At 62.1% G+C, this 24,530-nt stretch overlaps 1 protein-coding gene across 4 annotated transcripts in view; it reads right to left on the bottom strand.

Annotated features, from left to right (window-relative positions):
- The window catches only part of SHTN1 (shootin 1), a 105,492-nt gene extending 92,650 nt beyond the window's left edge, over positions 1–12,842 (bottom strand). For 3 of the 4 annotated variants that reach the window (XM_073556564.1, XM_073556566.1, XM_073556567.1), the window contains exon 1: positions 12,706–12,841. In XM_073556564.1, the coding sequence (XP_073412665.1) occupies positions 12,706–12,772 (67 nt within the window). In that variant the 5' untranslated portion in view covers positions 12,773–12,841. Of the gene's footprint in view, positions 1–12,705 lie in introns of all 4 variants that reach the window. The other variant, XM_073556565.1, reaches the window with a different exon arrangement.
- Between the last annotated feature and the right edge of the window lie 11,688 nt (positions 12,843–24,530).

The raw sequence follows: 24,530 nt of genomic DNA, 5'->3' as shown, positions 1-24,530 counted from the left end.
CGCCCGCACAGCGAGAGACAGCCGCCCGCACAGCGAGAGACAGCCCAACTCACCGACAGCCGCCCGCACAGCGAGAGACAGCCACCCGCACAGCGAGAGACAGCCACCCGCACAGCGAGAGACAACCGCCCGCACAGCGAGAGACAGCCCAACTCATCGACAGCCCGCACAGCGAGAGACAGCCGCCCGCACAGCGAGAGACAGCCGCCCGCACAGCGAGAGACAGCCCAACTCACCAACAGCCGCCCGCACAGCGAGAGACAGCCCGACTCACCGACAGCCGCCCGCACAGCGAGAGACAGCCGCCCGCACAGCGAGACAGCCCAACTCACCGACAGCCGCCCGCACAGCGAGAGACAGCCGCCCGCACAGCGAGACAGCCCAACTCACCGACAGCTGCCCGCACAGCGAGACAGCCGCCCGCACAGCGAGGGACAGCCGCCCGCACAGCGAGACAGCCCAACTCACCGACAGCTGCCCGCACAGCGAGACAGCCAACTCACCGACAGCCGCCCGCAGTGAGAGACAGCCGCCCGCACAGCGAGACAGACCAACTCACCGACAGCCGCCCGCACAGCGAGAGACAGCCGCCCGCACAGCGAGAGACAGCCGCCCGCACAGCGAGAGACAGCCGCCTGCACAGTGAGAAAGCCCAACTCACCGACAGCCGCCCGCACAGCGAGAGACAGCCGCCCGCACAGCGAGAGACAGCCGCCCGCACAGCGAGAGACAGCCGCCCGCACAGCGAGACAGTCCAACTCACCGACAGCTGCCCGCACAGCGAGAAAGCCCAACTCACCGACAGCTGCCCGCACAGCGAGAGACAGCCGCCCGCACAGCGAGAGACAGCCGCCCGCACAGCGAGAGACAGCCGCCCGCACAGCGAGAGACAGCTGCCCGCACAGCGAGAGACAGCCGCCCGCACAGCGAGAGACAGCCGCCCGCACAGCGAGAGAGCCCAACTCACCGACAGCCGCCCGCACAGCGAGACAGCCGCCCGCACAGCGAGACAGACGCCCGCACAGCGAGACAGCCGCCCGCACAGCGAGACAGCCGCCCGCACAGCGAGACAGCCCAACTCACCGACAGCCGCCCGTACAGCGAGAGACAGCCGCCCGCACAGCGAGACAGCCCAACTCACCGACAGCCGCCCGCACAGCGAGAGACAGCTCAACTCACCGACAGCTGCCCGCACAGCGAGACAGCCGCCCGCACAGCGAGACAGCCCAACTCACCGACAGCCGCCCGCACAGCGAGACAGCCCAACTCACCGACAGCCGCCCGCACAGCGAGAGACAGCCCAAATCACCGACAGCCGCTCGCACAGCGAGAGACAGCCCAACTCACCGACAGCCGCCCGCACATCGAGAGACAGCACAACTCACCGACAGCCGCCCGCACAGCGAGAGACAGCCCAACTCACCGACAGCCGCCCGCACAGCGAGAGACAGCCGCCCGCACAGCGAGAGACAGCCGCCCGCACAGCGAGAGACAGCCGCCCGCACAGCGAGAGACAGCCCAACTCACAGACAGCCGCCCGCACAGCGAGAGACAGCCGCCCGCACAGCGAGAGACAGCCGCCGGCACAGCGTGAGACAGCCGCCGGCACAGCGTGAGACAGCCGCCCGCACAGCGTGAGACAGCCGCCCGCACAGCGAGAGACAGCCGCCCGCACAGCGAGAGACAGCCGCCCGCACAGCGAGAGACAGCCCAACTCACCGACAGCCGCCCGCACAGCGAGAGACAGCCGCCCGCACAGCGAGAGACAGCCGACCGCACAGCGAGAGACAGGCGCCCGCACAGTGAGAGACAGCCCAACTCATCGACAGCCCGCACAGCGAGAGACAGCCGCCCGCACAGCGAGAGACAGCCGCCCGCACAGCGAGAGACAGCCGCCCGCACAGCAAGAGACAGCCGCCCGCACAGCAAGAGACAGCCCAACTCACCGACAGCCGCCCGCACAGCGAGAGACAGCCGCCCGCACAGCGAGAGACAGCCGCCCGCACAGCGAGAGACAGCCCAACTGACCGACAGCCGCCCGCACAGCGAGAGACAGCCCAACTGACCGACAGCCGCCCGCACAGCGAGAGACAGCCGCCCGCACAGCGAGAGACAGCCGCCCGCACAGCGAGAGACAGCCCAACTCACCGACAGCCGCCCGCACAGCGACAGACAGCCGCCCGCACAGCGACAGACAGCCGCCCGCACAGCGACAGACAGCCGCCCGCACAGCGACAGACAGCCGCCCGCACAGCGACAGACAGCCGCCCGCACAGCGAGAGACAGCCGCCCGCACAGCGAGAGACAGCCCAACTGACCGACAGCCGCCCGCACAGCGAGAGACAGCCGACCGCACAGCGAGAGACAGCCGCCCGCACAGCGAGAGACAGCCGCCCGCACAGCGAGAGACAGCCGCCCGCACAGCGAGAGACAGGCCAACTGACCGACAGCCGCCCGCACAGCGAGAGACAGCCGCCCGCACAGCGAGAGACAGCCGCCCGCACAGCGAGAGACAGCCGCCCGCACAGCGAGAGACAGCCCAACTCACCGACAGCTGCCCGCACAGCGAGACAGCCGCCCGCACAGCGAGAGACAGCCGCCCGCACAGCGAGACAGCCCAACTGACCGACAGCTGCCCGCACAGCGAGACAGCCGCCCGCACAGCGAGACAGCCCAACTCACCGACAGCCGCCCGCACAGCGAGAGACAGCCGCCCGCACAGCGAGAGACAGCCGCCCGCACAGCGAGAGACAGCCGCCCGCACAGCGAGAGACAGCCGCCCGCACAGCGAGAGACAGCCGCCCGCACAGCGAGAGACAGCCGCCCGCACAGCGAGAGACAGCCCAACTCATCGACAGCCGCCCGCACAGCGAGAGACAGCCGCCCGCACAGCGAGAGACAGCCGCCCGCACAGCGAGAGACAGCCGCCCGCACAGCGAGAGACAGCCGCCCGCACAGCGAGAGACAGCCGCCCGCACAGCGAGAGACAGCCGCCCGCACAGCGAGACAGCCCAACTCATCGACAGCCGCCCGCACAGCGAGAGACAGCCGCCCGCACAGCGAGAGACAGCCGCCCGCACAGCGAGAGACAGCCGCCCGCACAGCGAGAGACAGCCGCCCGCACAGCGAGACAGCCCAACTCACCGACAGCTGCCCGCACAGCGAGACAGCCGCCCGCACAGCGAGACAGCCGCCCGCACAGCGAGAGACAGCCGCCCGCACAGCGAGAGACAGCCGCCCGCACAGCGAGACAGCCGCCCGCGCCGACAGCTGCCCGCACAGCGAAACAGCCCAACTCACCGACAGCCGCCCGCACAGCGAGAGACAGCCGCCCGCACAGCTAGAGACAGCCGCCCGCACAGCGAGAGACAGCCCAACTCACCGACAGCCGCCCGCACAGCGAGACAGCCGCCCGCACAGCGAGACAGCCGCCCGCACAGCGAGACAGCCCAACTCACCGACAGCCGCCCGCACAGCGAGAGACAGCCCGACTCACCGACAGCTGCCCGCACAGCGAGAGACAGCCGCCCGCACAGCGAGAGACAGCCGCCCGCACAGCGAGAGACAGCCCAACTCACCGACAGCTGGCCGCACAGCGAGACAGCCGCCCGCACAGCGAGACAGCCGCCCACACAGCGAGACAGCCGCCCGCACAGCGAGAGACAGCCGCCCTCGCCGACAGCTGCCCGCACAGCGAGACAGCCCAACTCACCGACAGCCGTCCGCACAGCGAGAGACAGCCGCCCGCACAGCGAGAGACATCCGCCCGCACAGCGAGAGACAGCCCAACTCACCGACAGCTGCCCGCACAGCGAGACAGCCGCCCGCACAGCGAGACAGCCCAACTCACCGACAGCCGCCCGCACAGCGAGAGACAGCCCGACTCACCGACAGCTGCCCGCACAGCGAGAGACAGCCGCCCGCACAGCGAGAGACAGCCGCCCGCACAGCGAGAGACAGCCCAACTCACCGACAGCTGGCCGCACAGCGAGACAGCCGCCCGCACAGCGAGAGACAGCCGCCCGCACAGCGAGAGACAGCCGCCCGCACAGCGAGACAGCCCAACTGACCGACAGCTGCCCGCACAGCGAGAGACAGCCGCCCGCACAGCGAGAGACAGCCGCCCGCACAGCGAGACAGCCGCCCGCGCCGACAGCTGCCCGCACAGCGAGACAGCCGCCCGCACAGCGAGACAGCCCAACTCACCGACAGCCGCCCGCACAGCGAGAGACAGCCGCCCGCACAGCGAGAGACAGCCCAACTCACCGACAGCTGCCCGCACAGCGAGACAGCCGCCCGCACAGCGAGACAGCCCAACTCACCGACAGCCGCCCGCACAGCGAGACAGCCCAACTCACCGACAGCCGCCCGCACAGCGAGAGACAGCCCGACTCACCGACAGCTGCCCGCACAGCGAGAGACAGCCCGACTCACCGACAGCTGCCCGCACAGCGAGAGACAGCCCGACTCACCGACAGCTGCCCGCACAGCGAGAGACAGCCCGACTCACCGACAGCCGCCCGCACAGCGAGAGACAGCCGCCCGCACAGCGAGACAGCCGCCCGCACAGCGAGAGACAGCCGCCCGCACAGCGAGACAGCCCAACTCACCGACAGCTGCCCGCACAGCGAGACAGCCGCCCGCACAGCGAGACAGCCCAACTCACCGACAGCCGCCCGCACAGCGAGACATCCCAAATCACCGACAGCCGCCCGCACAGCGAGAGACAGCCGCCCGCACAGCGAGAGACAGCCGCCCGCACAGCGAGAGACAGCCCAACTCATCGACAGCCGCCCGCACAGCGAGAGACAGCCGCCCGCACAGCGAGAGACAGCCGCCCGCACAGCGAGAGACAGCCGCCCGCACAGCGAGAGACAGCCGCCCGCACAGCGAGAGACAGCCGCCCGCACAGCGAGACAGCCCAACTCACCGACAGCTGCCCGCACAGCGAGACAGCCGCCCGCACAGCGAGAGACAGCCGCCCGCACAGCGAGAGACAGCCGCCCTCGCCGACAGCTGCCCGCACAGCGAGACAGCCCAACTCACCGACAGCCGTCCGCACAGCGAGAGACAGCCGCCCGCACAGCGAGAGACAGCCGCCCGCACAGCGAGAGACACCCCAACTCACCTACAGCTGCCCGCACAGCGAGACAGCCGCCCGCACAGCGAGACAGCCCAACTCACCGACAGCCGCCCGCACAGCGAGACAGCCCAACTCACCGACAGCCGCCCGCACAGCGAGAGACAGCCCAACTCACCAACAGCTGCCCGCACAGCGAGAGACAGCCGCCCGCACAGCGAGAGACAGCCGCCCGCACAGCGAGAGACAGCCGCCCGCACAGCGAGAGACAGCCCAACTCACCGACAGCTGGCCGCACAGCGAGACAGCCGCCCGCACAGCGAGAGACAGCCGCCCGCACAGCGAGACAGCCCAACTGACCGACAGCTGCCCGCACAGCGAGACAGCCGCCCGCACAGCGAGACAGCCCAACTCACCGACAGCCGCCCGCACAGCGAGAGACAGCCGCCCGCACAGCGAGAGACAGCCCAACTCACCGACAGCCGCCCGCACAGCGAGAGACAGCCGCCCGCACAGCGAGAGACAGCCGCCCGCACAGCGAGAGACAGCCGCCCGCACAGCGAGACAGCCGCCCGCACAGCGAGAGACAGCCGCCCGCACAGCGAGAGACAGCCGCCCGCACAGCGAGAGACAGCCCGACTCACCGACAGCCGCCCGCACAGCGAGACAGCCGCCCGCACAGCGAGACAGCCCAACTCACCGACAGCCGCCCGCACAGCGAGAGACATCCCAAATCACCGACAGCCGCTCGCACAGCGAGAGACAGCCGCCCGCACAGCGAGAGACAGCCGCCCGCACAGCGAGAGACAGCCGCCCGCACAGCGAGACAGCCCAACTCATCGACAGCCGCCCGCACAGCGAGAGACAGCCGCCCGCACAGCGAGAGACAGCCGCCCGCACAGCGAGAGACAGCCGCCCGCACAGCGAGACAGCCCAACTCACCGACAGCTGCCCGCACAGCGAGACAGCCGCCCGCACAGCGAGACAGCCGCCCGCACAGCGAGACAGCCGCCCGCACAGCGAGAGACAGCCGCCCTCGCCGACAGCTGCCCGCACAGCGAGACAGCCCAACTCACCGACAGCCGTCCGCACAGCGAGAGACAGCCGCCCGCACAGCGAGAGACAGCCGCCCGCACAGCGAGAGACAGCCCAACTCACCGACAGCTGCCCGCACAGCGAGACAGCCCAACTCACCGACAGCCGCCCGCACAGCGAGACAGCCCAACTCACCGACAGCCGCCCGCACAGCGAGAGACAGCCCGACTCACCGACAGCTGCCCGCACAGCGAGAGACAGCCGCCCGCACAGCGAGAGACAGCCGCCCGCACAGCGAGAGACAGCCGCCCGCACAGCGAGAGACAGCCCAACTCACCGACAGCTGGCCGCACAGCGAGACAGCCGCCCGCACAGCGAGAGACAGCCGCCCGCACAGCGAGACAGCCCAACTGACCGACAGCTGCCCGCACAGCGAGACAGCCGCCCGCACAGCGAGACAGCCCAACTCACCGACAGCCGCCCGCACAGCGAGAGACAGCCGCCCGCACAGCGAGAGACAGCCCAACTCACCGACAGCCGCCCGCACAGCGAGAGACAGCCGCCCGCACAGCGAGAGACAGCCGCCCGCACAGCGAGAGACAGCCGCCCGCACAGCGAGAGACAGCCGCCCGCACAGCGAGAGACAGCCCAACTCATCGACAGCCGCCCGCACAGCGAGAGACAGCCGCCCGTACAGCGAGAGACAGCCGCCCGCACAGCGAGAGACAGCCGCCCGCACAGCGAGAGACAGCCCGACTCACAGACAGCCGCCCGCACAGCGAGAGACAGCCGCCCGCACAGCGAGAGACAGCCGCCCGCACAGCGAGAGACAGCCGCCCGCACAGCGAGAGACAGCCGCCCGCACAGCGAGAGACAGCCGCCCGCACAGCGAGAGACAGCCCAACTCACCGACAGCCGCCCGCACAGCGAGAGACAGCCGCCCGCACAGCGAGAGACAGCCGCCCGCACAGCGAGAGACAGCCGCCCGCACAGCGAGAGACAGCCGCCCGCACAGCGAGAGACAGCCGCCCGCACAGCGAGAGACAGCCGCCCGCACAGCGAGAGACAGCCGCCCGCACAGCGAGAGACAGCCGCCCGCACAGCGAGAGACAGCCGCCCGCGCCGACAGCTGCCCGCACAGCGAGACAGCTGCCCGCACAGCGAGACAGCCGCCCGCACAGCGAGACAGCCGCCCGCACAGCGAGACAGCCCAACTCACCGACAGCCGCCCGCACAGCGAGAGACAGCCGCCCGCACAGCGAGAGACAGCCCAACTCACCGACAGCTGCCCGCACAGCGAGACAGCCGCCCGCACAGCGAGACAGCCCAACTCACCGACAGCCGCCCGCACAGCGAGACAGCCCAACTCACCGACAGCCGCCCGCACAGCGAGAGACAGCCCGACTCACCGACAGCCGCCCGCACAGCGAGAGACAGCCCGACTCACCGACAGCCGCCCGCACAGCGAGACAGCCCGACTCACCGACAGCTGCCCGCACAGCGAGAGACAGCCCGACTCACCGACAGCCGCCCGCACAGCGAGAGATAGCCGCCCGCACAGCGAGAGACAGCCGCCCGCACAGCGAGAGACAGCCGCCCGCACAGCGAGAGACAGCCGCCCGCACAGCGAGAGACAGCCGCCCGCACAGCGAGAGACAGCCGCCCGCACAGCGAGACAGCCCAACTCACCGACAGCCGCCCGCACAGCGAGAGACAGCCCAAATCACCGACAGCCGCTCGCACAGCGAGACAGCCCAACTCATCGACAGCCGCCCGCACATCGAGAGACAGCACAACTCACGGACAGCTGCCCGCACAGCGCGAGACAGTCCGACTCACCGACAGCCGCCCGCACAGCGAGAGACAGCCGCCCGCACAGCGAGAGACAGCCGCCCGCACAGCGAGAGACAGCCGCCCGCACAGCGAGAGACAGCCGCCCGCACAGCGAGAGACAGCCCAACTCATCGACAGCCGCCCGCACAGCGAGAGACAGCCGCCCGCACAGCGAGAGACAGCCCAACTCATCGACAGCCGCCCGCACAGCGAGAGACAGCCGCCCGCACAGCGAGAGACAGCCGCCCGCACAGCGAGAGACAGCCGCCCGCACAGCGAGAGACAGCCGCCCGCACAGCGAGAGACAGCCCAACTCACCGACAGCTGCCCGCACAGCGAGACAGCCGCCCGCACAGCGAGACAGCCCAACTCACCGACAGCCGCCCGCACAGCGAGACAGCCCAACTCACCGACAGCCGCCCGCACAGCGAGAGACAGCCCGACTCACCGACAGCTGCCCGCACAGCGAGAGACAGCCCGACTCACCGACAGCTGCCCGCACAGCGAGAGACAGCCCGACTCACCGACAGCCGCCCGCACAGCGAGAGACAGCCGCCCGCACAGCGAGAGACAGCCGCCCGCACAGCGAGAGACAGCCGCCCGCACAGCGAGAGACAGCCGCCCGCACAGCGAGAGACAGCCGCCCGCACAGCGAGACAGCCCAACTCACCGACAGCCGCCCGCACAGCGAGACAGCCGCCCGCACAGCGAGACAGCCCAACTCACCGACAGCCGCCCGCACAGCGAGAGACAGCCCAAATCACCGACAGCCGCTCGCACAGCGAGACAGCCCAACTCATCGACAGCCGCCCGCACATCGAGAGACAGCACAACTCACGGACAGCTGCCCGCACAGCGCGAGACAGTCCGACTCACCGACAGCCGCCCGCACAGCGAGAGACAGCCACCCGCACAGCGAGAGACAGCCGCCCGCACAGTGAGAGACAACCGCCCGCACAGCGAGAGACAGCCCAACTCATCGACAGCCCACACAGCGAGAGACAGCCGCCCGCACAGCGAGAGACAGCCGCCCGCACAGCGAGAGACAGCCGCCCGCACAGCGAGAGACAGCCGCCCGCACAGCGAGAGACAGCCGCCCGCACAGCGAGAGACAGCCGCCCGCACAGCGAGAGACAGCCGCCCGCACAGCGAGAGACAGCTGCCCGCACAGCGAGACAGCTGCCCGCACAGCGAGACAGCTGCCCGCACAGCGAGACAGCCGCCCGCACAGCGAGACAGCCCAACTCACCGACAGCCGCCCGCACAGCGAGAGACAGCCGCCCGCACAGCGAGAGACAGCCCAACTCACCGACAGCTGCCCGCACAGCGAGACAGCCGCCCGCACAGCGAGACAGCCCAACTCACCGACAGCCGCCCTCACAGCGAGACAGCCCAACTCACCGACAGCCGCCCGCACAGCGAGAGACAGCCCGACTCACCGACAGCCGCCCGCACAGCGAGAGACAGCCCGACTCACCGACAGCCGCCCGCACAGCGAGAGACAGCCCGACTCACCGACAGCCGCCCGCACAGCGAGAGACAGCCCGACTCACCGACAGCCGCCCGCACAGCGAGAGACAGCCGCCCGCACAGCGAGAGACAGCCGCCCGCACAGCGAGAGACAGCCGCCCGCACAGCGAGAGACAGCCGCCCGCACAGCGAGAGACAGCCGCCCACACAGCGAGAGACAGCCCAACTCACCGACAGCTGCCCGCACAGCGAGACAGCCGCCCGCACAGCGAGAGAGCCCAACTCACCGACAGCCGCCCGCACAGCGAGAGACAGCCCAAATCACCGACAGCCGCTCGCACAGCGAGACAGCCCAACTCATCGACAGCCGCCCGCACATCGAGAGACAGCACAACTCACGGACAGCTGCCCGCACAGCGCGAGACAGTCCGACTCACCGACAGCCGCCCGCACAGCGAGAGACAGCCGCCCGCACAGCGAGAGACAGCCGCCCGCACAGCGAGAGACAGCCGCCCGCACAGCGAGAGACAGCCGCCCGCACAGCGAGAGACAGCCGCCCGCACAGCGAGAGACAGCCGCCCGCACAGCGAGAGACAGCCCAACTCATCGACAGCCGCCCGCACAGCGAGAGACAGCCGCCCGCACAGCGAGAGACAGCCCAACTCATCGACAGCCGCCCGCACAGCGAGAGACAGCCGCCCGCACAGCGAGAGACAGCCGCCCGCACAGCGAGAGACAGCCGCCCGCACAGCGAGAGACAGCCGCCCGCGCCGACAGCTGCCCGCACAGCGAGACAGCCCAACTCACCGACAGCCGCCCGCACAGCGAGAGACAGCCGCCCGCACAGCGAGAGACAGCCGCCCGCACAGCGAGAGACAGCCCAACTCACCGACAGCTGCCCGCACAGCGAGACAGCCGCCCGCACAGCGAGACAGCCCAACTCACCGACAGCCGCCCGCACAGCGAGAGACAGCCCGACTCACCGACAGCTGCCCGCACAGCGAGAGACAGCCCGACTCACCGACAGCTGCCCGCACAGCGAGAGACAGCCCGACTCACCGACAGCCGCCCGCACAGCGAGAGACAGCCGCCCGCACAGCGAGAGACAGCCGCCCGCACAGCGAGAGACAGCCGCCCGCACAGCGAGACAGCCCAACTCACCGACAGCCGCCCGCACAGCGAGACAGCCGCCCGCACAGCGAGACAGCCCAACTCACCGACAGCCGCCCGCACAGCGAGAGACAGCCCAAATCACCGACAGCCGCTCGCACAGCGAGACAGCCCAACTCATCGACAGCCGCCCGCACATCGAGAGACAGCACAACTCACGGACAGCTGCCCGCACAGCGCGAGACAGTCCGACTCACCGACAGCCGCCCGCACAGCGAGAGACAGCCACCCGCACAGCGAGAGACAGCCGCCCGCACAGTGAGAGACAACCGCCCGCACAGCGAGAGACAGCCCAACTCATCGACAGCCCACACAGCGAGAGACAGCCGCCCGCACAGCGAGAGACAGCCCAACTCATCGACAGCCGCCCGCACAGCGAGAGACAGCCGCCCGCACAGCGAGAGACAGCCGCCCGCACAGCGAGAGACAGCCCAACTCATCGACAGCCGCCCGCACATCGAGAGACAGCCGCCCGCACAGCGAGAGACAGCCCGACTCACCGACAGCCGCCCGCACAGCGAGACACAGCCCGACTCACCGACAGCCGCCCGCACAGCGAGATTCTCCCCGACTCACCGACAGCCGCCCGCACAGCGAGAGACAGCCCGACTCACCGACAGCCGCCAACACAGCGAAAGACAGCCCGACTCATCGACAGCCGCCAACACAGCGAAAGACAGCCCGACTCACCGACAGCCGCCCGCACAGCAAGAGACAGCCCATCTCACTCGACAGCCACCCGCACAGCGAGACAGCCCAACTCATCGACAGCCGCCCGCACTGCGAGACACAGCCCGACTCACCGACAGCCGCCCGCAGTGAGACAGCCCGACTCACCGACAGCCCAACTCACCGACAGCCGCCCGCACAGCGAGAGACAGCCCAACTCATCGACAGCTGCCAACACAGCGAGACAGCCCGACTCATCGACAGCCGCCCGCACAGCAAGAGACAGCCCAACTCACCGACAGCCGCCCGCACAGCGAGAGACAGCCCGACTCATCGACAGCCGCCCGCACAGCAAGAGACAGCCCAACTCAACGACAGCCGCCCGCACAGCGAGAGACAGCCCAACTCACTCGACAGTCGGCCCGCGCAGTGATAAGCACAATCTCTCGTACAATGACAGCTGCCTGCAAAATTACTGACCCCAACTCAATGACTGTCTCCAGCCTTCTGACTGTTCCCAACAGCTCACCGACCGTCCCCCCCACAGCTCACCGACCGTCCCCCCCCCACAGATCACCGACCGTCCCCCCCACAGATCACCGACCGTCCCCCCCCACAGATCACCGACCGTCCCCCCCCACAGATCACCGACCGTCCCCCCCCCACAGATCACCGACCGTCCCCCCCCCACAGATCACCGACCGTCCCCCCCCCACAGATCACCGACCGTCCCCCCCCCACAGATCACCGACCGTCCCCCCCCCCACAGATCACCGACCGTCCCCCCCCCACAGATCACCGACCGTCCCCCCCCACAGATCACCGACCGTCCCCCCCCCCACAGATCACCGACCGTCCCCCCCCCCACAGATCACCGACCGTCCCCCCCCCACAGATCACCGACCGTCCCCCCCCACAGATCACCGACCGTCCCCCCCCCACAGATCACCGACCGTCCCCCCCCCACAGATCACCGACCGTCCCCCCCCCACAGATCACCGACCGTCCCCCCCCCACAGATCACCGACCGTCCCCCCCCGACGGTCCCCCCCCCACAGATCACCGACCGTCCCCCCCCCACAGATCACCGACCGTCCCCCCCCCACAGATCACCGACCGTCCCCCCCCCACAGATCACCGACCGTCCCCCCCCCCACAGATCACCGACCGTCCCCCCCCCACAGATCACCGACCGTCCCCCCCCCACAGATCACCGACCGTCCCCCCCCACAGATCACCGACCGTCCCCCCCACAGATCACCGACCGTCCCCCACACGGTCCCGTCCTGCTCTCAGCGCCCCCAATAATGGCTGACACCAGGGAGCAGCTGCGGTCTCTGCCTCTGTCCATGGTCCTGGAGACCCCCGGAGGCCGCAGCAGTGGGCGGTGACAGCAGAGCGGCCCCCGGGGCAGGAGGGGGGAACGGACGTCACACAGCCGCCCTCACCCTGCTCCTTCAGCCCGGCGAGGACCCGCAGCTCCCGGGACTCATCATCCTCCACAGGGCGAAGCATCGCGACCGGGGGCAAGAGGAGACCGGAAGTGGCGAGCGGGGGCGGGGCCGCTGTCACCTGCACGTCACTCACCACAGCGACACGCCCCCCGCCAGGTAAACGCCGCCCCGCCCCTGTGACGTCACTGACCCTGTATTATACTCCAGAGCTGCACTCACTATTCTGCTGGTGCAGTCACTGTGTACATACATTACTGATCCTGAGTTACATCCTGTATTATACTCCAGAGCTGTACTCACTATTCTGCTGGTGCAGTCACTGTGTACATACATTACATTACTGATCCTGAGTTACATCCTGTATTATACTCCAGAGCTGTACTCACTATTCTGCTGGTGCAGTCACTGTGTACATACATTACATTACTGATCCTGAGTTACATCCTGTATTATACCCCAGAGCTGTACTCAATATTCTGCTGGTGCAGTCACTGTGTACATACATTACATTACTGATCCTGAGTTACATCCTGTATTATACTCCAGAGCTGCACTCACTATTCTTCTGGTGCAGTCACTGTGTACATACATTACATTACTGATCCTGAGTTACATCCTGTATTATACCCCAGAGCTGCACTCACTATTCTGCTGGTGCAGTCACTGTGTACATACATTACATTACTGATCCTGAGTTACATCCTGTATTATACTCCAGAGCTGCACTCACTATTCTGCTGGTGCAGTCACTGTGTACATACATTACATTACTGATCCTGAGTTACATCCTGTATTATACCCCAGAGCTGCACTCACTATTCTGCTGGTGCAGTCACTGTGTACATACATTACATTACTGATCCTGAGTTACATCCTGTATTATACCCCAGAGCTGCACTCACTATTCTGCTGGTGCAGTCACTGTGTACATACATTACATTACTGATCCTGAGTTACATCCTGTATTATACTCCAGAGCTGCACTCACTATTCTTCTGGTGCAGTCACTGTGTACATACATTACATTACTGATCCTGAGTTACATCCTGTATTATACCCCAGAGCTGTACTCAATATTCTGCTGGTGCAGTCACTGTGTACATACATTACATTACTGATCCTGAGTTACCTCCTGTATTATACTCCAGAGCTGCACTCACTATTCTTCTGGTGCAGTCACTGTGTACATACATTACATTACTGATCCTGAGTTACATCCTGTATTATACCCCAGAGCTGTACTCAATATTCTGCTGGTGCAGTCACTGTGTACATACATTACTGATCCTGAGTTACCTCCTGTATTATACCCCAGAGCTGTACTCAATATTCTGCTGGTGCAGTCACTGTGTACATACATTACATTACTGATCCTGAGTTACATCCTGTATTATACCCCAGAGCTGCACTCACTATTCTGCTGGTGCAGTCACTGTGTACATACATTACATTACTGATCCTGAGTTACATCCTGTATTATACTCCAGAGCTGCACTCACTATTCTGCTGGTGCAGTCACTGTGTACATACATTACATTACTGATCCTGAGTTACATCCTGTATTATACTCCAGAGCTGCACTCACTATTCTGCTGGTGCAGTCACTGTGTACATACATTACATTACTGATCCTGAGTTACATCCTGTATTATACTCCAGAGCTGCACTCACTATTCTGCTGGTGCAGTCACTGTGTACATACATTACATTACTGATCCTGAGTTACATCCTGTATTATACTCCAGAGCTGCACTCACTATTCTGCTGGTGCAGTCACTGTGTACATACATTACATTACTGATCCTGAGTTACATCCTGTATTATACTCCAGAGCTGCACTCACTATTCTGCTGGTGCAGTCACTGTGTACATACATTACATTACTGATCCTGAGTTACATCCTGTATTATACTCCAGAGCTGCACTCACTATTCTGCTGGTGCAGTCACTGTGTACATACATTACATTACTGATCCTGAGTTACATCCTGTATTATACTCCAGAGCTGCACTCACTATTCTGCTGGTGCAGTCACTGTGCACATACATTACATTACTGATCCTGAGTTACATCCTGTATTATACTCCAGAGCTGCACTCACTATTCTGCTGGTGCAGTCACTGTGTACATACATTACATTACTGATCCTGAGTTACATCCTGTATTATACCCCAGAGCTGCACTCACTATTCTGCTGGTGCAGTCACTGTGCACATACATTACATTACTGATCCTGAGTTACCTCCTGTATCTCTTTTATTATAAAAATATCAAAAACACAATACATAAGACAGACAAAAACAACATTCCAGAAATCAAAAACCACGATACATGAACTAAAATAAACCACACCGACATACAAAAAAAAAAAAAAAAAAAAAAACTTGCAAAACGTGCAAATATGCGAGCTTACGACAGTCCATCTCTGAAGGACATAGTGCAGTGTCTCCAGGCTTTGCAGCCTGAGGGACCCCCAGCAGGAACCTCCAAAAAAAAACAAAGAAAACAAACAAAAATCCATTCCTTCACATTCAACCCCATTCACACCTTCACTCATGCTCCCATTCATTCCTATATACTGGATTTAAAACAGGAAAGTAAACACTTTTTCTGGCCCACTGCCTTAAACAGAAAAAACAGCCATCTTGGCAGACCCTCAACTACTTCCCCTCAACACAGCAAGAAACCACCCCCCTTTTTCCCTTTTTTTATATATATATATATATTTTTTTTTTTTTTTTATTATTTTTTTTATTTATTATTTTTTTTTTCCCACCACCCACACCACAGGTCCACAAGTTCGTAGCCTTTTCCACACCTAGGTCCATGAAAGTTTATGGCCTCAGAAAAAAAAACAGCACCTCAGGGTCCAGGAAAGTTTATGGCCCGTATCTACATTTCCTTATATATTTCCCATGGTCCTTGGTGTAGTTCCCAGGCCATCTCCTTCTGATCTTCGGCCCTTGATTTCTCAGGGTCCATTCCAGGGTCCAAACTTCCCCCCTCCCTCCCGCAAGAAACCCCCACCCAACCTGACTGTACCCCTTCCCCCTTTCCTAACTATAATATATACATTTTTTTTTTTTAAAAGCACCATCCTAGCGACATACAATACTGCATACATGTACAGATACACAAAAAGCACATACTACACTTGTTATACACCTAAGATACGACCTGCTATAACCAGCGATAATATTACCCAAACAATAAGTATTAACCACATTTCCAAAAACCTTGCCACAGGCCCAAGTTTGGTGCCTGCAAGCCCAATATCCATTAAATTTCATGCTTCCAAAACAAAAAGCTAAAGTGACATGCACCAGCCCAACACCAGGAAAGGAGTTCTGGAGGCCCCATCCCTCACTAACACATTCACCCTGTCCCTCAACAACTAAGACTGTCCCTACTTCTGTCCCTAAAAAAAAAAAAACTGTCCCTATCTGTCCCTACCTGCCCCTACTCTACCTAACTTATCATAACTAACTCTCTATCTGTCCCTCAGTGCCTGTCCCTCCCTGTCCCTATCTGCCCCTACTTCTGTCCCTAACACCCAGTGAAACTTATGCTATCCCTACCCTCATTCACACGGAGCTAGCTCTCCCTTGAGTGCGTTTCTAAAAGGAGAGGCCCCTCCAAAGCCAAGAGGCCTTCCTCACACCCAACCTTTCGAACTCCAAAGAACGGACCTTCACCAGGTCACCCAAGATGTTTCCTACCACCTCATCCCTCGGAAGGGTTTTTTTCCGCGTCGAAACTAGGCACCGTGCATTCCAAGTGTAGAACCTAACCACTACACTGACTAGGAATAAAGTGCACGGGTCCCGGCCACCCAGGGATCTGAACGCTCCATAGGCCCACTCAGCGTAGGAGAGGGACGCCAGCCGCGGCCAACGTATGGAAGCACCCACCCTGTTGTAAACCTCTGCATTAAAGGGACAATGAAGCAGGAAGTGCTCCATGCTTTCCAGCACGTCGCCACACTCCTCACGGGGACAACCCCGATCATCGGATTTCCTGCACTTCAAGTTGTCCCTTACATACAGCCTCCCGTGGAAGCAACGCCAGGTCAAGTCCCAAAACTTCATGGGGATCCGCTTAGAATTTAAAAGCCCCAGCCCGACCTCCAGATCCCGGCCTGGGCAATCCTTAAGGGCCAGGGGCTTCTGGAAATGGGTCAACAGAACCCTCCTGTCAAGGCATTGCCTCGACATGGTCCTGATTTCCCACATTCCCAGACCCCACCGGCGGATCACCTTCAGAACCGGGGTAGCGTAAGCCGGGAGATGCCCATGAGGTGTGCGTAGGTCCTTCACCTGCCCTCCTGTCTCCCATTCCTGGAAGAAAGGCCAAAGCCAACCCTTGCAGGAGACTACCCACGGAGGAGCCCTCTCTAGCCAGAGGTTGGAGATGTTAGTCTTAAGAAAGGTGTTTACTAGAAACACCACCGGGTTGACCATACCCAACCCACCTAGTCTCCTCGTACGGTATGTAACCTCCCTCTTGATTAGGTTAAGCCTATTCCCCCATAACAATTGGAAGAACAGGCTATAGACCCGTGTCCAGAGAGGTTCCGGCAAGATGCACACACTGCCCAGGTATATTAATAAAGGTAGCAGAAAGCCTTTAGCCAGGGCAACCCTTTCCCTCAGGGTTAAAGACCAACCCTTCCATTGGTCCACCTTTTGGGCGGCGATCTTAAGTCTGCCCTCCCAATTTTGCAGGGGTAATCCCCGGGGCCAAATTCGATGCCTAGAATTTTGGCGGTGGCCTGGGGCCCTGGAAGGGTGTCCGGGAGATCAAACCTGGGATCTCCCCCTCCCAGCCAGAGACTTTCACACTTATCCCGGTTGATCATGGACCCGGATGCCTCCGAGTAGCGCACTACCTCCGACATGACCCAATCCGCCTCCCTTTCTCGAGGACACGAAAAGGGAAACATCATCGGCATACGCCACCACCCTCAGAGAGGACCCAGAGCCCGCCTGGTCCATCCCGACTCCCGCCAACGGTCCACGATCTACCCTCCTTAGGAAGGGATCGATCGCGAACACGTATAAAAGCGGGCTCAGCGGACAGCCCTGACGGACCCCAGAACCCACCTCAAAAGGGCGACCTGACCAACCGTTCACCAGCGGAAAAGTCTCAGCCCCTTGGTACAAGATCTCTAACCATTTTACAAACCTCCCAGGCAGACCATACCTCAAAAGGACGGACCAGAGGTACTCGTGGTTGACCCGGTCAAAGGCTTTCGCTTGATCTAATGACAGCAAGTACCCCTTCCAGTGACCTGCCCTACCCTGCTCCACTGCCTCTCGGACACCGAGCACAGCACTAAAAGTACTGCGGCCCGGAACAGAGCAATGCTGGGCCCCTGAAAGGAGCCGGGGTGCAAACTTCACCAGCCGATTAAACAGCACCTTGGCCAGAACCTTCCGGTCCGTATCGAGAAGCGCTATGGGACGCCAATTCTCGATACGGGACGGATCCTTACCCTTTGACAGAATAATGAGGGCTGACTTCCTCATTGAGTCGGGAAGAGTGCCCGAGGAGAGACACTCATTAAATACCCCTGTCAAGAGGGGGACCAAGGAGTCCCTAAAAGTCTTATAGAACTCGGATGTTAAGCCATCCGGACCTGGCGATTTCTTGGGCCGAAGCCCATCAATGGCCAGTCTCACTTCCTCTTCCCTGATTTCCTCTGCCAAAACACCAAGAGAGGGATCACCCCCTGGCTCAGGGACGGTTTCAGCCAGGAAAGCCGACATCCTGTCCCGATCCAGATCCTTCTTTTCCAAGAGGTGTGAGTAGAAGGATCTGACCACCTCCAGGATCCCTGATTTGGATCTGTTCAGGGACCCCGTACTGTCGATCAGTCCTGTCACCATCTTACAATTCACTGACATCTTACAGTTTCTGTAAGGGTCGGGTGAGCGGTACTTCCCGAAGTCCCTCTCAAAAACTAAAGATGTGTGTCTATCATACTGACACCTCTTGAGCAAAGATTTCACTCTGGAGATTTCCTCACGGTCACCTCCAGTCGAGACAAGCTGCTCGAGTTTCCTCCCCAGGGCCTGGTACAAGCGGTGCCTGTTCAGACTCCTGAGGCTCGAGAGCTGACGGAAGAACCCCGCCACCCGCTTTTTGAAGATCTCCCACCACTCTGACTTACTACTACAGAGATCCAACAGCGGTACCTGGCTCTGAAGAAAGTCCTCGAAGGATTGTCTCACCTCCGCTTCTTCCAGCAGGGACGAATTGAGCTTCCACAGCCCTCTTCCCATCCGATGAGTCTCTGCAACATTCAGAGAAAAGAAAATTAGACAGTGATCGGAGAACTCCACCTCAACGGCGGACACAGCAGAAAAGATGGCGTCCTCCTTCAAAAAAAACCTGTCTATTCTAGACCTACTGCTACCCCTATGGTAGGTGAAACCCCCGTGACCTGGGGTGTGCCGGATGTGGACATCCACCAGGCGAGCTTCACTGGCTATGCTATTCAACGCGACGCTATCATAAGCCAGGCGATCTCCGGGACCCCCCCGGTCACGGGACCTCGTAATGGTGTTGAAGTCCCCACCGAAGACCACCTGCCGGCTCGTAAAAAGAAAGGGCTTGATCCTCAGGAAGAGACATTTGCGGTCCCACTTGGACTGCGGGCCGTAGATGTTGATGAGCCGGAGCTCTTGTCCCCTCATGAAGACATCTAGGATCAGGCACCTCCCCATTTCCAACTCAGTAACCCGTCGGCATTCAACAGCTGCAGTCTTAAAAAGGACTGCCACCCCGCTATACGGCTCGGCCGCAAGAGACCAGTATGAGGGCCCGCACCTCCACTCCCTCCGTGCTTTATAGATGGCCCCCAGGTCTGTTAGTCTGGTCTCTTGCAAGAATAAAATTTCTGCCTCAATCCGGGAGAAAAAATCAAAGGCCGTGAAACGAGCCGCATCTGACTTTATGCTGGCAACATTAATAGATGCCAGCGTCAACGGGGCGAGTTCCGCCATCATGGGTGATCAAGTTGGATGGCCAACTTCTTACCACTGCTATCACCTCCACCTGGGGAGGGGTCGGACACCTTCCTTTTCAGGGAAGCTCCCGTTGTGTCCATCCCACCCCCCCCGGTGTCCTCGCCCCCGGGTTCCAAGTCTGTCCCCCCCCCAGGAGGAACACTGCCCCCTGAGGGACGGACCCCACCATCCCCCGAAGGACCCTCCGGTGGTACCCCCGGCCCAGCATCCTCGTCTTGCGGCCCATCATCCGAGCCTCCGAGGACGCTGAACCGGTTGGAGAGATCAATCAGAGGGGGGTCAGCGGGCCCTTCCGTGCGCACCCTGGTGGTCGGGGGCGGGGGAGATTTTGAAGGCTTGCCAGCCTTCTTCCCCCCCGATTTGTTACGATTGGCACGTTTACTTTTGCCACCCGCTGCTGTAGGCTGCTCCTGGACCTCCTCATCAACACTTTCATACTGTGAGGACCCGTCCGAGTCAGCCGCTTTATCCTCCCTCTCCATCCTCCTGATCTCCTCTCTCACCACACTCTCCCTCAGGACCTCAGAGGCTTTTGCCACGGGCCTGGAGGGAGGAGCAGGCATCGACCCGGTTGCCCGAGACTTCACCTGCCCCCCACCCCCATGGCGTTTTTCTTGCCTCCGCACATACGCGGGGCCCCTCACCTTGGCATTGCCCTTCCTCACCGGTCCCTCAGCCCCTTCCCCTCCGCCACCACCTGCCACAGCTGCAGGAGCGCCGCCAGAGGTTTCTCCCTCACGGACTCCTCCCGCCGGGCCTGCAGCGGCATTAGAAAAGGAGCGAGGGCAGCGGCTGAGAGGGTGACCTAGGTCACCACACAAGTGACACCGAATGTCCTTACACGAGGCGGCCAGATGACCTACCCCACCACACAAGGCACATTTCTGTACCTTGCAGCTAGCGCTGAAGTGAGTGGGGTCGCCGCACTTGTGGCAGACCTTCGGTTGCCCCTGGTAGAAGACCAGGATCCTGTCCCTTCCCAGGAACGCCGAGGAAGGGATGTGTGTGACCGTGCCGCCGGAAACCTTCAGTTTAACCATGAAGGTCCAGCCCCCCGACCAGATGCCGAATTCGTCCCTGTTCTTTTTGGGGACCTCGGTGACTTCCCCGTAACGGGAAAGCCACGTCATAATGTCCACGCCGGCAAGTGACTCGTTACAAGTGACCACGGTCACTCGCTTGACGGAATTTTGGCGAGACACCGCTTGCGCAATGAAGTCTCGCCATCCGGGCTCTTCCCGCACCAGCTCATAGTTAGACCAGAAGAGCTCAAGCCCCTCTGGCCGCACAAAGCTGACGTCGAAGAAGCGGGACGCCGAAGGATGTATCAGGGCAAAGATGTCATTCGCCCCGAAGCCCATCTTAAGGAGGAGCTCCACCACCTTGCTCCTAGGTGGAAAAGCTTCACTGCCCCCCCACCTAAGACGGACCACATTCCTTCTTGGCGGCCCCTGCCCGGCTGTGGGGAGAGACCAAACAGTCCCTCCCTCCCTTTGGTTTTGGAAGGCAGCAAGGCCGTGTCTCTCTATCCAGAAAGACAAGTCCACTGTCCTCCCCTCTACCACTATCGACCTTTCTCCTTTTTTGAGGGCCTCCAGGAAACGGTGGTGCAAAGCGCCATCCCTGGAGCCCGGAGGCGAGGAGACCCCCCCAGGACCACCCCGAGGACCACCCCGACCCCCAGCCGCGGCCCCCGCATAACTATGTTGGGGTCTTGCGGCCAGGGGGGCAGACGGGCCAGCCCTCCCACCACTACCACCACTTGTGCCAGCACCCTCATTCGTCCTCCCACTCACTCTCCCATTCACTCTTTTATTATTTGCATTCACTCCAGCATTCACTCCAGCACACTCACCCACATTCACAGTAGCACTCACTCCCTCATCCATGTCACTCATATCACCATTCACTTCAGCAAACATCTCCTCAAATATGTCCACTCCACTTTCGTACTCACTCTCACTCGCACAATTGGTGAACATAGCAACATTATTTACATTTTTTACATTTTTAACATTTCCCAAACCAGTGCAGTTCCTCTCTTTGCCTGCTGGGGGCCCTAAGCTCTCTTGCTGGGAGCTACTCCAGCTCCTGTCCAGGAGCGCTGCTGCCCCTTTAAATGCCTCAGTGCTGATGAGATCATGCACTCTGCCCTGGCTGGGCCTAGGAGCAACAGCAGCTCCTGGTTTCAGCTCCATTTTTTTTCCTTTTACTGAGGTTTCATTACTCTGGGCAGGGACGGCCACTGGCACCGCTCCCTGCCCTGCACTTTTCTTCACCCCCGCCGCCGGCTTGCCAGGGAGCGCCAGAGTCCCCGCACCCTCAGATGAAGGTAGGTGGGCCGGGGACCCCGACAACTCCCCGCCAGCTTTTGGGGGCAGCACAGCATTACTTGGAAGGGTGGGTGGGACAGAGTGCAGCGGGCCCGCAGCGGCCACGCCCCCCCCGCCGGTCGCAGTCACCCCAGGCAGAGCCGCGGCCCCCTGCGAGGCCACGGCCCCCCCGGGTGACGCGAGCACAGCGGGCGGAGTCGCGACCGCTGAGGCCACGCCCCCCCCGCCAGTCACAGCCACCACGGGCAGAGCGGCGACCCCTTGCGAGGCCACGCCCCCCCGGGCGATGCAGACGCAGCGGGTGGGATGACGGCCGAGGAGGACATGCCCCCCCGCACGCCACAGCCTTTGCAGGCCGGGCAACACTCGGGGAGGCCACGCCCCCCTCACGGACCACCGCTGCCACCCCATGCCCACCACTTGAGACAGGCAAGGCCGGCCACTCCCCCTCGTCGCCCAGCGGCGGCGGAGCCCCCTGCACGGACCCCTTTTTGGGTCGACGTGCCGGAGACCCCGCTCTCACCACAGGCGCCGACATGGGAGCGACCAGCACTTTGCACCGCCTCAGCTGCTGCTTGATGTTCTGTTCGCCCTTCCTAGGCTTCTGGACCCCCACTAGCGATCCAGACTTAGCGGATCCGTACGCGGGGGGTCCAGAAGCCCCAGCACTCACCGCCGGAGGTGCGGCCCTGGCTGTACCAACTTTACCTGGTGCCAGGCCAGCCCCCCCTGCCACTGAGGGCTGAGCCTGGACACCACCACCACAACCAGCACTGACCTCCATGTCGCTGCCCTGGTCTGAACTGTCACCAGATGCGACAGTCAGGTCACAACAGTCATCTCTCTCCCCGCTCCCTCGCTGCGGACCCACCACAGGGCCCGAGCCGGGGTGGGTAGCGGGTTCCACACAGCGGGACAGAGGGGCCCCGGGAAGAGGAGCAAAAACCAGTTGTTCCTCCACGCCATCAGAGGCCTTACGCCTGCGCCTCCTGTTTCTCCTCTTCCCGGTTGCCCCATCCTCCGGGCAGACCTCATACCCAAACAACAGTGTGCCAAACCGTACTGGGGATTCAGTCTGCCGTACTTGTTTAAGGATGAGGCAGCCCCCCTCAGAACTACTCCCGCTCCCTCCATCCTCCCCCTCGCTTCCGCTTTCCTCCACGTTACTGGAGTCCAGCGGGAGGGCCACCTGCTCGGGGGCTATCCCGCTGCATGTTACCTGGCTCACGCTGGTGTCCGCCAGGTCTTCAGGTGGAGGCGGCCCGGATGTGGTGTGGGCGCCATCTTGTTCTTCCTCCTCCTCGCTTTCCTCCACCTGGATGGGGACTCCTGACCCCCCAGGAGACCCACCGGCCGTGGCCCTGAACCGGTCCTCGTTCTGCAGCTTTTCCTGGAAGGGGCCGCTGCCGGCCATGATGGAACTTCGCCTGTCATCCAGGGCCCGAATCTCCCCTTTCAGCCGCTTGACCGTGGCGGTGACCTCCGCTCTCTTTGAGGCAGGGAGCCTGTTTTTACTGATGACCCGGGCTCCCTCCAACTCCCCCCGGAGTCTCCTGAGCTGCTTGCCGGCCTCCTCGTACTCGGAGAGGTGGGCATGAATGCGGGAGGTGTAGGTGGTAGCTGGCTCTCCCGCAACCTTGGAGCCCCAGATGTTAAGGGGGGGCCCCGCCTCACCTCTGCCGGCTGCTGCACCTCCGGGGGAAGGGCCCGCCACAGCCTTCACTTCGGGGGTCCCGGACCCTGGAGCCTTGCGGCCCCCTGGGGTCCGCTTTTTCCCCATCCCTGGGACTTGCTGGCTGTGCCTTGGGCCTCCTTGTGGTGGATGAGGCCCCCCACCCCCAGCTGGCTTGCCGGAGGGTGGGAGCCAGGGGCACAGCCCCGGCGCTCAGTCCCAGGGAGAGTCCTCTTTCCTGGGAAGGGGGCAGATGGAAAGTCCTTGCAGGAAAAAAAACCTCCCTTCCCAGGAGCTTAGCAAAACCCCAGCCTGCAGACGCTCAGCACAGACGCTCCTCCTCTTCTGGGGTGTGTCCAGATCTGCACTCACTATTCTGCTGGTGCAGTCACTGTGTACATACATTACATTACTGATCCTGAGTTACATCCTGTATTATACCCCAGAGCTGCACTCACTATTCTGCTGGTGCAGTCACTGTGTACATACATTACATTACTGATCCTGAGTTACATCTTGTATTATACTCCAGAGCTGCACTCACTATTCTGCTGGTGCAGTCACTGTGTACATACATTACATATCCTGAGTTACATCCTGTATTATACCCCAGAGCTGCACTCACTATTCTGCTGGTGCAGTCACTGTGTACATACATTACTGATCCTGAGTTACATCCTGTATTATACCCCAGAGCTGCACTCACTATTCTGCTGGTGCAGTCACTGTGTACATACATTACTGATCCTGAGTTACATCCTGTATTATACCCCAGAGCTGCAC

The sequence above is a fragment of the Dendrobates tinctorius genome, unplaced genomic scaffold (genome assembly GCF_039654945.1).
Source record: "Dendrobates tinctorius isolate UK_male_01 unplaced genomic scaffold, ASM3965494v1 ptg000236l, whole genome shotgun sequence".
NCBI lineage: Eukaryota > Metazoa > Chordata > Amphibia > Anura > Dendrobatidae > Dendrobates > Dendrobates tinctorius.
This window is presented reverse-complemented; position numbering and strand designations above follow the sequence as displayed.